This window comes from Passer domesticus, chromosome 20 (assembly GCF_036417665.1).
Source record: "Passer domesticus isolate bPasDom1 chromosome 20, bPasDom1.hap1, whole genome shotgun sequence".
Taxonomy (NCBI): domain Eukaryota; kingdom Metazoa; phylum Chordata; class Aves; order Passeriformes; family Passeridae; genus Passer; species Passer domesticus.
The window spans coordinates 11,226,835-11,239,833 of NC_087493.1; the positions used below are offsets into that span (position 1 = coordinate 11,226,835).

At 51.5% G+C, this 12,999-nt stretch overlaps 1 protein-coding gene across 2 annotated transcripts in view; it reads left to right on the forward strand.

Moving 5' to 3' along the window:
• DNAH9 (dynein axonemal heavy chain 9) overlaps window positions 1-12,999 on the forward strand; it is a 132,753-nt gene that overhangs the window by 16,560 nt on the left and 103,194 nt on the right. For both annotated transcript variants that reach the window (XM_064395318.1, XM_064395319.1), the window contains 9 exons: window positions 872-1,094; window positions 2,022-2,188; window positions 3,288-4,158; window positions 4,752-4,882; window positions 5,943-6,069; window positions 8,265-8,417; window positions 9,841-9,966; window positions 10,962-11,201; window positions 12,173-12,333. In XM_064395318.1, the coding sequence (XP_064251388.1) occupies window positions 872-1,094; window positions 2,022-2,188; window positions 3,288-4,158; window positions 4,752-4,882; window positions 5,943-6,069; window positions 8,265-8,417; window positions 9,841-9,966; window positions 10,962-11,201; window positions 12,173-12,333 (2,199 nt within the window). The remainder of the gene's footprint in view (window positions 1-871; window positions 1,095-2,021; window positions 2,189-3,287; window positions 4,159-4,751; window positions 4,883-5,942; window positions 6,070-8,264; window positions 8,418-9,840; window positions 9,967-10,961; window positions 11,202-12,172; window positions 12,334-12,999) is intronic.

The following is a 12,999-nucleotide window of genomic DNA, read 5'->3' on the forward strand; positions in this document are numbered from 1 at the left end:
TAAAGATACTTTTAGGCCCAGCAGCATCCAGAGAATTTAAGCAGACACTTAAAAAGTGTTTTGAGACCCAGGAGCCCAGTTCTCCTCTGCTGAAAGTGCCCAGGAGCTGGTGAGGTTAAGAACAGGATAAGCAGGTGAGGAAATGTGCCCCAAACACTCTCCTGTCTGTGATGGTTTATGGCTCGAGGGCTTTGAGAGACAGGGATCTTAATTTTAAAGTCCTGGAGGGATTTTTTTTTCTTCCCACAAATGTCCAGTTTCTTTCCTAAACTGCTGTGAATTTGCATCGCCTGCAGGAGGGAGCTGCCCTGTGAAGAGAGGCAGTGCATGAAGGACAATCCCTGTTTGTTACAGCTTTGAAACGTGTCAGGTTCACCTGGGGACCTTGGATTCGTGTAGTGGAAGAGATGGGGTGAAAGCTGTCACAGAATCCCAGAATGGTTTGGGGTTGGAAGGAACCTTAAAGCCCATCCAGTGCCACCCCTGCCATGGCAGGGATACTTCCCACTGTCCCAGGCTGCTCCAAGCCCTGTCCAGGACACTGCCAGGGATCCAGGGGCAGCCACAGCTGCTCTGGGCACCCTGTGCTGGTGCCTCCTCACCCTCCCAGTAAAAACTGGGACAGTAAAATCTGTCCTCTCAGACAGCCCCTCCTGAGCTCCCTGTCTCTGTTCAGGTACTCTGCCTCCAACCTGAGAAGTCCCAACCTGTCTTTCTGCTCCTTGAAGGAAGCTGTACCACATCCAGGGACACCTCTGAGCAGGAATTCCAGTTCTGAGGCTGGATATTAATTCCAGAGGAGCTGGATGAATAATAATTCCAGAGGAGCTGCCCTCATCCTGTGCTTCCTTCCCTGCCTTGTGCTCTGCAGCTTGGCTGACCTGGACGAGTTCATCCAAACTGCTGAGAAAGGTTTGAGCAGAAAGGTGGAGAGAGGTGACTACAGTGGCTTGGTGGAGGTCATGGGTCACCTGCTGGCTGTGAAGGAACGCCACAGTGCCACTGATGCCATGTTTGAGCCCCTGAAGGAGACCATTGAGCTGCTGAGGGCCTACGAGCAGCAGCTGCCCGAGGAAGTCCACCAGCAGCTGGAGGTGGGTGAGAGCTTGTGGTGGGCACAGCAGCTTGCCCAGGAGCAGAAGGCAAAGGGAGCATCCCAGGGATATTCAAAGCTCTGCTCATTAGAGGGCCTCAGTGGGCAGCGTTTTGCTATTGCAGGATGTGCCTTAGTAGCTCTAAATTTTGAGATTTTTTTCTTTTAAAGCAGAGATTAAGCCTTTTGTTATGTGTGAAAAACATGGAATTGCCTGCTCCAACTCCCAGCGATTGCTCTTGAAAAAAAAAAATTAATGCATTTTCAAATCCATCTGTTAATTAGGTTGAATTATAATTATTTTTAAATAAGCTGGTTCTTGGCAGCTATGGAGATGGGAAGGATAATGTTGGCAGAGGAGCTGCCTTCCCACAGGACTTCAGTCCTCCTCTGGGTCGAGACCACCAGATCTGCTTTACCCAGAGGACATCCCTGGCAGCAGGTTCTGAACATATTTTGGCATCTTTCCACATGTGGCTCTCATGAGTCAGTTCTTTGGGAATCCCTTTCTTTTCTGCAAAGGGGACCATGAGAAGGTTGTAAGAGATGGTGAGTGCTGGGGGACAGAGACAAGCCCTGCCAGCTGTGTCTTCATCCACCAGCAGCCCCGTCCTGTGGGGAGCCCAGCCCCACTAAATCCCCCTGCCTGGGATCTGCTGATGTGCTCCTGCTTGTGCAAATACCTTCAAATAACTGATTTACTTTGCTGATAGAAGAAATGAGGGTGTGGAGCGGCCATCCACATGCAGGAGACAGCCAAAGAACTGTTCTTTCTGGCGAGTGACAGCCACACTTGTGTGTGAATGATTCATTCCCGCCTGTATGGGGTGGGAAAGGCAGGAGTTCCTCTAGGCTCCTCTCCCTCCGTGGAGATGGCTGGGCTTGGCAGGAAGAGAAGGGGCGCCCAGCAGTGCCTCTGTGCCCGCAGGAGCTGCCGGAGAAGTGGAGCCAGGTGAAGAAGCTGGCTCAGGCCGTGAAGCAGCAGGTGGCCCCTCTGCAGGCCGGCGAGGTGACAGCCCTGCGCCAGAGCTGCGCCGCCTTCGACGCCCGGCAGCTGCGGCTCAGGGAGCGCTTCTGCAGGGAAGCTCCCTTCAGGTACGGCTGCTCCGCCACCACACCGGCTTGAGGAGCGTTTGGAGGAGCTGGGGCTGTGGAGCCTGGAGAGGAGGAGGCTCAGAGGTGACCTTGTTGCTGTCTCCAGCTCCCTGAAGGGAGGTTGTGGACAGGTGGGGTCGGTCTCTTCCACCAGGAGCACTGACAGAGCCAGAGGACACGGTCTCAGCCACATCAGGGAAGGGATAGGTTGGATATTATGAAAAAAATTTCACTGAAAGAATAATAAAGCACTGGAATGCTCTTCCAGGGAGGTGGTGGAATCACCATCTCTGGATGTGTTTAAAAAAGGCTGGACATGGCACTTGGTGCTGTGGTCTGGTTGAGGTGTGAGGGCATGGGATGGACTCGATGATCTTAGAGGTCTCTTCCAACCTCATTATTCTGTGATTCTGTGATTCTGAGCCTACAGAGGGAAGAGCTCATCCCTGTGGTGCCCTGGAGTGGCTAACTAGAACAGAGGCTGGACAGAGTTAGAGAATAAAGTGGGTGTTTATTAAAGGCCTTCCATAGATACACCTTGGTCACTCAAAGCCTCACCGAGGCTGCACCCAGGATGGACCATGGTCATCCGTTGTTTTTACAGATATGTTTGGTCTATTTGCATACCAGGGGTTAATTGTCCAATTACAGCTTCAGGTAATGAAGTCACATTCCCCCAGTTTGCTCCCCACAATTCACTTTTGTTTATACTTTTCAGGGCCTGTGGTGAGTCCTTGGGTCTCAGGCCCAGAGGGATTGCTCTGTCTGACCAAAATGTGAAGGCAGTTAACTACACTTTATATGGAGTTCAGAACTATGCACTAATGCACTACAGGACTTGAAAAATATAAAAGCTAAAATCTTAAGGCATCACCTGCATGTCCTGGTGATGCACAGACCTCCTCCCTGCTGTGCCTGCAGTGCTGTGTCCCTGGGAAGAGGTTGGTTTGGGTGGTGTCAGCAGTGCCACGTGGCTCAGCCATCAGGGTGTAGTGGAGACCTTTCATCTCTCCCGTGGCTCTCAGAGGCTCTGTTTGTTTTATGAGTCCTTTAGAAGTTGTTACAACATCACTTATGAAGAATAAACATTTATTTCTAGGTTTGACACCGAAAAGCCTTATCAACTACTGGATGCAAAGCACATGGAGATTAAACAGATGGAGTCAGCCATGACCTCGATTTATGAATCAGCTGGTCTGTTTGAAGTCATGGTGCCAGAGTATAAACAGCTGAAGCAGTGCAGGAAGGAGCTGTGTCTGCTCAAAGAGCTCTGGGACATGATCTCCCTGGTGAACACCAGCCTCGATGACTGGCAGACCACCAGGTGGGTGGATATTAATGTGGAGAACATGGATCTGGAGTGCAAGAAGTTTGCAAGAGAGATTCGGAATTTGGACAAGGAAATGAGGGTGTGGGATGCTTTCAGCGGGCTGGACAGCAAGGTGAAGAACATGCTGACAGCCCTCAAGGCTGTGGCAGAACTTCAGAATCCTGCCATCAGGGAGAGGCACTGGAACCAGCTGATGCAGGTGACGGGCGTGAGGTTTGTGATGGACTCGGACACCACCCTGGCTGACCTCCTCAAGCTCAACCTGCACGAATTTGAGGGGGAGGTCCATGGCATTGTGGACAAAGCAGTGCGAGAGATGAGCATGGAGAAGGTGCTGAAGGAGCTGAGGATGACCTGGAGCTCCAGGGAGTTTCAGTACGAGCCTCACCCCCGCACCCACACCCCCTTGCTGAAGTCAGACGAGGAGCTCATTGAAACTCTAGAAGACAACCAGGTGCAGCTGCAGAATTTAATGTCATCCAAGTACATTGCCTTCTTCCTGGAGGAGGTGTCTGCCTGGCAGAGGAAGCTCTCCACTGCTGATTCCGTCATCTCCCTCTGGTTCGAGGTGCAGCGCACGTGGTCTCACCTGGAGGGCATTTTCATAGGCTCAGAAGACATCCGGGCACAGCTGCCCCAGGTATGAGCCCCCAGATCCCAAATTCCTGTTTGGGAACTCTTGAAGAAGCTCCATTATTAAATGGGGTTATCTATAGTGCCAAATTCCCCAAAGCAGGGCTGTTCTCCTGCTGCCTCGCTCCTCTGGAGGCTCCCTCAGTGCTCTGGTTGTGTCCCCAGGATGTTTTTGTACCCCAGGCTGTGCTCGAGCCATGCTGAAGGGCTGATCTTCTCCCTTGTAGCACTGCATGGCAAACACAGAGTTCCTGGTTGCTGAGTGAGAGCTGCTGCCTTCCTTCAGTGCTGCAGGCATGTTCCCTCTTCCTTCAGAGGGGAGAGGACTGAGATCATTGCTCAGACACTGCAAATCATCAAACAGAGCTGGCCCAGGCAGCTGTGGCAGCCTTCCCTCCCTGTCCTTCCACTCTGGTGCTGGGGGAGAGCAGCTCTTCTCCTGCTCCTAGTGTTATTCCAGGCTCACAGGCATGCTGAGGAGGAACATGCCTTTCACTGGTGAGGGAGGAGCTTTCCCCTCGCCCCAAAGACAGCTCTCAGAGGATGGGATCTCTCAGCACACCAAGAGAGTGTTGCTGTGTCCTTTGTGTCCCTTTGCAGGACTCCAAACGTTTTGAAGGCATTGATGTGGATTTTAAAGAACTGGCCTATGAAGTTCAGAAAACCCCAAATGTGGTTGAAGCCACCAATAAAGCAGGTCTGTCCCAACAGCTGGAGGACATCCAGAGTAGGTAGGTAGAGCCCCAGCCCCAGGGCTTTGTCAGAGGCTGGAATCAGCCAGGAGAAGTTGGTTGAACCTGTGCTCCGAGGTTCTGCTTCCTCTGCAGTCACAAATCTCCCGCTTTTCTGATCTCTCTCAAGTTTTTGTATTTGTGACACATCACCCTGGGAGGGTGTCAGGCCCTGGCACAGGGTGCCCAGAGCAGCTGGGGCTGCCCCTGGATCCCTGGCAGTGCCCAAGGCCAGGCTGGACAGGGCTTGGAGCAGCCTGGGGCAGGTTGGGCTTTGAGATTCCTTCCAACCCAAACCCTTCTGTGATTTTGTGATCAAAAAGAGCAGAGCTGAGCCCATTTAATTTACACAATTATGTCTGTGTACCCTTGACATGGGGCATAACACAGAGACAGACCTGAGTGTCCTGGGATGGAGACACTTCTCACTTAACATATGAAACTGCCTGAAAACCACTTCAAAGTCCATGCTAAGCTGTTGTGTCAGTAGCAGCTCTCCATTTCAAATAAGGATTTGATTTTATTTTCAATCGAACAAGGCCAATGTTCCTCACAGAGAATGTTATTTAGGAACTTTGTAAGCTCAGCAGCAGTTTAGCATGTGAACACTGCAAGATTCATTTTAGATCGGAGCAAACAACTTTCCTTTCATGCTTTGCAAACACAAAAAGCTGAGTTGGTTGGAATCAGACTTTAAAATGTGGCTCATTAGAATAAAAGCAGTTCTGGAAATGTTCATCCCAGTGGATGCCACCACCTGTGGCAGCTACGAGCTTGTCTAAAGCAGTGGGTCAGACTGCAAACCTTTCCAACCTCTTCTTCCACTCGTGCTTCTGCTTTTTATGAGGCTGCCCTGACTCTTGGGTGTTTGACCCCTGGAGTAGAGAGTGAGCTGTGAGTTCCCTTGTGCTTTGTGGGTCTATTCAGGGCTGTGGGAAGGAGCAGCCTGCGGGCTCAGCTCAGCCTGGCATTTCCCCATGGTGGGGAGAACCTGCCTGAGAAGGGCAGCACGAAGCATGGCAGGGTATTTACCCACCTGGGCTCTGCTCTGTCTCCCCAGGTTGTGTCTGTGTGAGAAGGCTTTGGCTGAATATTTGGACATGAAAAGGTTGGCCTTTCCCAGATTTTACTTCATTTCTTCTGCAGATTTACTGGATATTCTTTCCAACGGCACCAACCCCCATCTGGTAAGGCTTGTGCTGCAGCACCTTTGCATTTTCAGGAGTGTCACAGTGGAAGGTGTTGTCCTGGGACTCTCCTCAGTGTCCTTTCTGGAGTGATTTTCTCCCATTCTGCATGGATTAACAACTCCTTCAGAGCTGATCTCCACCTGCCATCACTGACAGGCAGCCCTGCCCTGGCTGTTGTCAGATCTAGCCCTGGGGATGCTCGTGGCAGGTTCAGAGAGCACCTCCGTGGGTTTTGTGCCATAAAAACAGTGCCATTTTCCTGCTGGGATACAGTGAGAGAAATGACTTCCATGAGGATCTCATCCAAAACTCGTTGCTGGCCTTGGATCCCAGCCTGGGATGCCACCAAACAAAGAGCCCCAGGCTGGGCATTCCAGTGTGGCAGGGCAGAGCACTGGTGGCTTGTAGAGGGCTGATTTTTTAGGCAGAAGAGGCAATTTCCAGGAAGTGCCTCTTTCTTCCTCCTGCAAAGCCTTTGGGATGTCCTGATGGCAGGGCAGGGAGGAGCAGAGCCTGCAGGAGGAGCAGCCAGGTCAGGCAGTGGCTGTGGCCAGGTGGTGTCTGACCCTGCACTGCATTTGTGGGATGGGGTCTGAATGCCAGGTGTGGGGAATCCCCCCAAACACAACATTCCTCCTCCCAAATCCCCCCAACACACCATTCCTCCTCCCAGATCCCCCCAAACACACCATTCCTCCTCACAAATGCCCCCCAAACACACCATTCCTCCTCACAAATGCCCCCAAAAACACCACTCCTCCTCCCAAATCCCCCAAACACACCATTCCTCCTCCCACATCCCCCCAAACACACCATTCCTCCTCCCAAACCCCCCAAACACACCATTGCTCCTCCTGGCTCAGCAGGATTGCTGCATCATCCCAAGGAGGAGCTGGCAGTGACCCTCCTGTTGTAAGAAATGGCTTCCCAGTCCCCTTCACCCCATTCCCAGGGATCAGAACCCTCTGTCCCCCGTGGGCAGAGCTCAGAGGATTCAGTCCTGCAGGGGCTTTTCCATGTGGAGCTGCTGTCAGGGAGCCTCAGCCCCTGAGCCTGGCACTGCCATACCCTGCCCAGCCTGGTTTGGGCATCACTAATCCTGAGGTTGCTGTGTGAACCAAACCAACAGCAAATGGAGCCTGTTGGGTAAGGAACCAATTCCTTGTTCCACCTTTTAGTAGTGAGCAACCTCAGCCTCCTTAAGCCTTTCCTCCTTTCCAGCGTTTGTGTCAGGATGTGAACGGGGCAGGCTTGGAAATGCTCTTGTTGCCACTAACCTTTAACTCTGCTTGGATCTGTTTGCTGCTGCTGGCTGATTTCAGCCCACAGAGTGTCACAAACACACAGCTGATTGATGCTTAAAATGGAGAGAGAGAAAGGGAACACAGGAAGCAGAGAAAAGCTGCTGTGCTGAAATGCTCCACAGAGTAAGGAGAAATTCCTGGCGCTTTCTGTTATTCAAAACTATTTGCAGTAAAATCAAAGTAAATGTCAGGCAGGATCATACACGGATATGCTCTCAGCCTTTCCACTGTAGTTTCAAAGCCTGATAATTCCTAAAGGAGGATTAAATAGACAATGATATTATCCACTTGAACTGGGTATTGAGCTGGTGCAGGTTCAGGTGCGTTTTGGGCTCTGGTGGCAGAATTGTATCGATGCTGGAGCACAGCCAAGGCCCTGCACAGTGGCCAGGGGCTGGGAGTGGACAGTGGGGGTTGCTGAGCCTGCCCACGTGCAGGGGAAAACCAGGATTCCATGGTTTGTGTAAGATTTGAGAGGATGTGTGCTTGTCCTGGTGGGGAAGCTGAGTGCCCGTTGCTTCTCCACCCACTTGGCACCTCCTGGGATTTGGCCAGGCAGGAAACTGATTTGGCCACTTGTGGGACAGCTCCTGAGGAGGGGTTGGAATCCTCTGTGGGGCAGGGAGTGAGAGCTGGGCAAACAAGCCATAGGATGGATTATAGGGTAGCCTGGGCTGGAGGGAACCCACCAGGATCATCAAATCCAGCTCCTGAGAGGGACAGCAGGAGGCTCCTCTTGGCAGCATCCTGAGTGAGAAGATGTGGTGCTGCCAAGTAGTCCAGACCATTCTTTGTGAGCAGGACTGTGGCTGTCACACCTCTGCTGCCCTCTGCCCTGCCTGTCCTGGTCCTGTCCCCCTCACTTCATGTACACAATCCCTTTGGCAGGTGCAGCGTCACCTTCCCAAACTCTTTGACAACTTGGCCAGGCTGAAGTTCCAGGTGGACTCTGAGCAGAAGACAACCAAGGCTGGCCTGGGAATGTACAGCAGAGAGGAGGAATATGTCCAGTTCAGTGACCCCTGTGACTGCAGTGGGCAGGTGAGAGGGGCCTTAGTGTGCCATGGAATGACATATCTAGAAGAAATATATAGAAACAAAAATACATGATGTTTACATCTGAAATTTAGCGAGGGGGAAAAGAACATACTAAAGGTAATGTAACTAGATTTATTTTTTCTGCTGAGATGATGGTAAATTTAAGAAATTAATCCAAATATTTATAGTAATATTTTCTTAGTATTTCTATAAATCAGTTGTTGAAATAAGCACTGGAATGTGTTTTAAAGCTGGTTAAGACTAAAATATGAAGAACAGACATCTGTCTGTAGCCATGAGCTGTGTGACAGAATTGGCTAGCCACGAATACAAGCAAAAATTATCGTCCAAGTGTTCTAATTAAGTGGGCTCTGAGCAGAAGACAACAAAGGCTGGCCTGGGAATGTGCAGCAGAGAGGAGGAAATGTCCAGCTCAGTGACCCCTGTGACTGCAGGTGACAGGGGAGACCCTGTCTGTCCAAGCTGCCTGGTGGAACCTGCTCCCACCCCCTTGGGTGAGCATCCCTGGCCAAGGTCTTGTAGAGTTCCACTGCACTGCCCGCATGGGAAAAGCTGGAGGAGCTGGTGTGGAACTTGATCCTTGCTTACACCACAGCTCCAGTCCTGCTCTGGATGGGTCCTCACAGTGTGAGAAAAGGCTGTGGCCTATTCTTCACTGGGCTTTTAATTTTAATTCCTGAAAGATGTTTTGAAGGTTGCTCTTACCCTCCCAGTTGGGAGGGGATGCAGTCTGAAAACAGATTCAATTATTCCATAGTACTTCTGCACAGATACCTTTGGAAAGAAAAGGGTTTTCCCCCTGTTTTCCAAATCTTATTTCATAGGATGGGTTGAAGTACAAAATTTAAGAATCAAATTACTGCTCAGCTTTTCTGTCCCTGTAGCTGCACTTTTCTCCATGGACTGTAAAAGGAAGCTAAAGTAGGTAATACCAGCTCTGAGCTCCCCGGTGATGGCACTTGGCATTTAAACTCTCCTCTCAGTGAGGACTTTGCCTGTGAAACACTAAATTCAGCAGGAATTGTGTTCCCAGCATGTGAGAATTCTCATCAAGAATTGTGTTCTTGCTGCTGGCAGATTGTGCTCCAGTCCCACGGGTGACTCTGCCATGGCCTGGAGCTGGAACACGCTGAGCTCAATTGCTCCTCAGTGGAGTTCAGTGTGGTTCTCCTCTAGCTGGGAGGGTTTTTTTGGTGGAAAAACCTCTCTGGGAAGAGATGCTGATCCTGCAGGAGCAGAAATGGCAGAGTGCCCCAGTCTGGAGGAGGCCTGAGGCTTGTTTGGCTGGAGAGCTGAGCTGCTTGTCCCCCCCATTGCTGAGGCACAGCAGGCGTGTCCTGGGACCATCCCTCATCGCCCAGGGGTGAGAAGCAGGAGGGTTCCTGGCATTTAACCCTTTCTGCAGGTGGAGGTGTGGCTGGGTCGCCTGCTGGACACCATGAGGGCCACGGTGAGGGACGGCCTGGGCGCGGCCGTGGCAGCCTACGAGGACAAGCCCAGGGACCAGTGGCTCTTTGAGCACCCTGCCCAGGTACTGCCCTGCCCTGCCTCCAGAGGGGAACGGGCTGTGGATGGGAATGGTTCTGGCTGTGCTCTCCAGGGGACAGAGGAAGGTGTGGTGCTGCAAGGAGCTGGAACAGAGTTTAGAGGGAGTTAAGAGGAATAAAGTGGATTTTTATTGAAGTGCCTTCAAAGGCCACACCCTGGCAGTGCCTGAGCCACAGTCATGACTCTGCCCAGATGGCTCCAAGATGGAAGCAAAAGAAGGCTTGGTCATGAGATCTCACATTTTGATAAGTCTTTGGCCATTTGCACATAGGAGCTAACTGTCCAATTAATAGCTCCAAATGATGAAGTTCCATCCTCCTTGCTTGCTTGCCCACCCTCCTCTTTTTGCATTGTTTGTGCTTTTGGCCTGAAGTTTGAAGAGATTGTCCTTGAGTCTCCAGCTAGAATGGGATTGTTTTGTCTTTACCACCCCGTGAAAAGATCCTAGTAGCACTTAATAGAGAGCTAAAGCTGCACACCAAAGAACAGAAAAACTTAAAACCTAAGGTATCAGTGAGCTCTCCTTTCTCCCGGCCATGTTGTGATGGATTCCCAGGCTGAGCTCTGTGCTCTGACCAGAGCTCCAGGCAGGGTGCAGCTCGGGGACTTGGGCAGTGGCTGCTGCACCCCAGGGCTCACAGGGAGCCCCTACCCCCAGTGGGGTGAGAGGACAAATTGATGGGGCCTGATGAGAGGAAGGAGCCCCTTGGGTGCCCCTCTGGCAGCCTCCCATGTGTTCAGACATGAGAAAGGGGCTCATTTACTGATGAGCAGCTGCTAATTGTGTCTGCCACTGAGGGGAACTTCAGTGGATGTAAAATGGATCCCTGCTCTCCTTCCTGCTGTGGTAATATAATTATAACAAAACTTCATTTCACGTCAGGGATGCCTCATCCCTGACCTCCCCACGGGCCAGACCCTCTCAGGGGTGAGGAAACCCTGGTGTTGCCCTGCTGTTGAGCCAGCCTGTTTCCCCAGGTGGCTCTTTGCTGCACCCAGATCTGGTGGACAGCTGAGGTGGGCATGGCCTTCTCCAGGATGAAGGAAGGCTATGAGAAGGCCATGAAGGAGTACCACAAGAAGCAGGTGGCCCAGCTGAACACGCTGGTGACGATGCTGCTGGGGCAGCTCTCCAGGGGCGACAGGCAGAAGATCATGACCATCTGCACCATCGACGTGCACGCGCGGGACGTGGTGGCCAAGATGATAGCACAGAAGGTCGGTGTTCCCAGCTCAGTGTGAGCCATGCTGGGCACTGAAAGGGAGATCGGGGAGGGACAGACCAGGGACAGGCACTGGGAGCACTGCCTGCCTCGTCAGGGCCATAAGAAAAAGCATTTGGGATTTCTTCTCTGGAGCTTTCTTGCTCTGGTGAGGGCCCAGAGGGAATCCCTTGGGATTTGTCCACCACTCCCACTCCACTGCCCTGTCATCACACACTCCCAGAGTGGTTTGGGTTGGAAGGGACCTTAAGGCTCTTCTCATTCCACCCCCCTGCCATGGGCAGGGACACCTTCTGCCATCCCAGGCTGCTCCAAGCCCTGTCCAACCTGGCCTTTGGCTCTGGTACCTTCTGGACCACAGCTGGCCTCCCCTGGGAGTGATGGCAGAAGTGGGGGACAGGAGCTGGGTGTTCCTCTGCTCCAGGGGTTTTCCAGATGCCTTCTGTCCCATCTAGGGTGTCAGAACTGATGTCTAGAGAGGCTGACCTGGAGCAGAGACTAGACAGTGCTAAAATAATAAAGTAGGGATTTATTGAAAGGCTTTTAAATGATGCACCTGGAGCAGCAAAAGAGAACAGCCATGGCTACACCCAAGATGGATCCCAGTCATGAGGTTGCACAGTTTTTAAAGTTTTGGTCCATTTCCGTATTGGGGTTAATTGTCCATTTCCATATTGGGGTCCAATTATCCAATTCCACATACCAGGTCCAGGTCATGAAGTCCCATCCTCCTTTAGTTTGCTCACTTCAGTTCCCCATTGTTTATGCAATTTGGGTCTGAAGCTTGCATTGATTGTCCTTGGTCCCAAGCTGGAAAAGGATTATTTTGTCAACCTACCTTGTAAAGAAAACCTACTAACACTTAACACAAAGCTCAGAGCTAGACACCCAGGCAGCACAGAACATGAAAAATACAAAAGCTAAACCTGAAGGCATCACCCTGCCCTCCCTGGTGGCACTCTGCAGGTGGACAATGGCCAGGCCTTCGTGTGGCTGGCGCAGCTGCGGCACCGCTGGTCGGACGAGGAGCGGCACTGCTGGGCCAACATCTGTGATGCCCAGTTCCTCTACTGCTACGAGTACCTGGGCAACACCTCCCGGCTCGTCATCACGCCCCTGACCGACAGGTGAGGCCCTGGTGACGCCTGGTGGGACCACCTGAGGTGGTCGTCAGTGCCCACCAGGGTTTCAGCTTGGCTGTGTCCACACAGAGCTGTCCCAAAGGAGGCACAGGGCCCTGCAGAGTGCACTGCAGTAGCCTGTGGCACCCAGGAAAATTAATCCACAAACATCAGGGGGTTGTGTGCAAAAAGGAGACAGAGGAGTCCTGTAACTTTATTATAATAAAGAGAGAGGTCATGGGGCATTCCCATGGAGTGTCTCAAGTTTTTGGAGGATGCAGCCTCCTTTTTATCCCAATTTCCCAGCTGCATTTCTCTTCTCTCTTCCCCATTTCTGAGGTACTAGGGAGGTACAGACTTCACAATATGTCTGATACCAGAGATTTCCCTCTAATGTATAACCTTCTCTTTTAAGTTTTAATTCTTATAGAATTTAGGGCTTTTCCCCATTGTTTCTTTCATCTTTCAATGTCCAATTTAATTTATCAGCAACCCTACAGCTTATTTGTAAAAGCAAATACTTTTTTCTATTCTCCAATCAGCGGAATCCTTCCCATCGTTTCTTTTATCTCTCAGTGCCGGTTTTATCTACCCACAGCTTGCTTGGAAAGACAAATCTGCCATTGCTCTCACCCAGCTCAGTCTCTCTCCCCTTTTCCCTCGCCCTTGCAG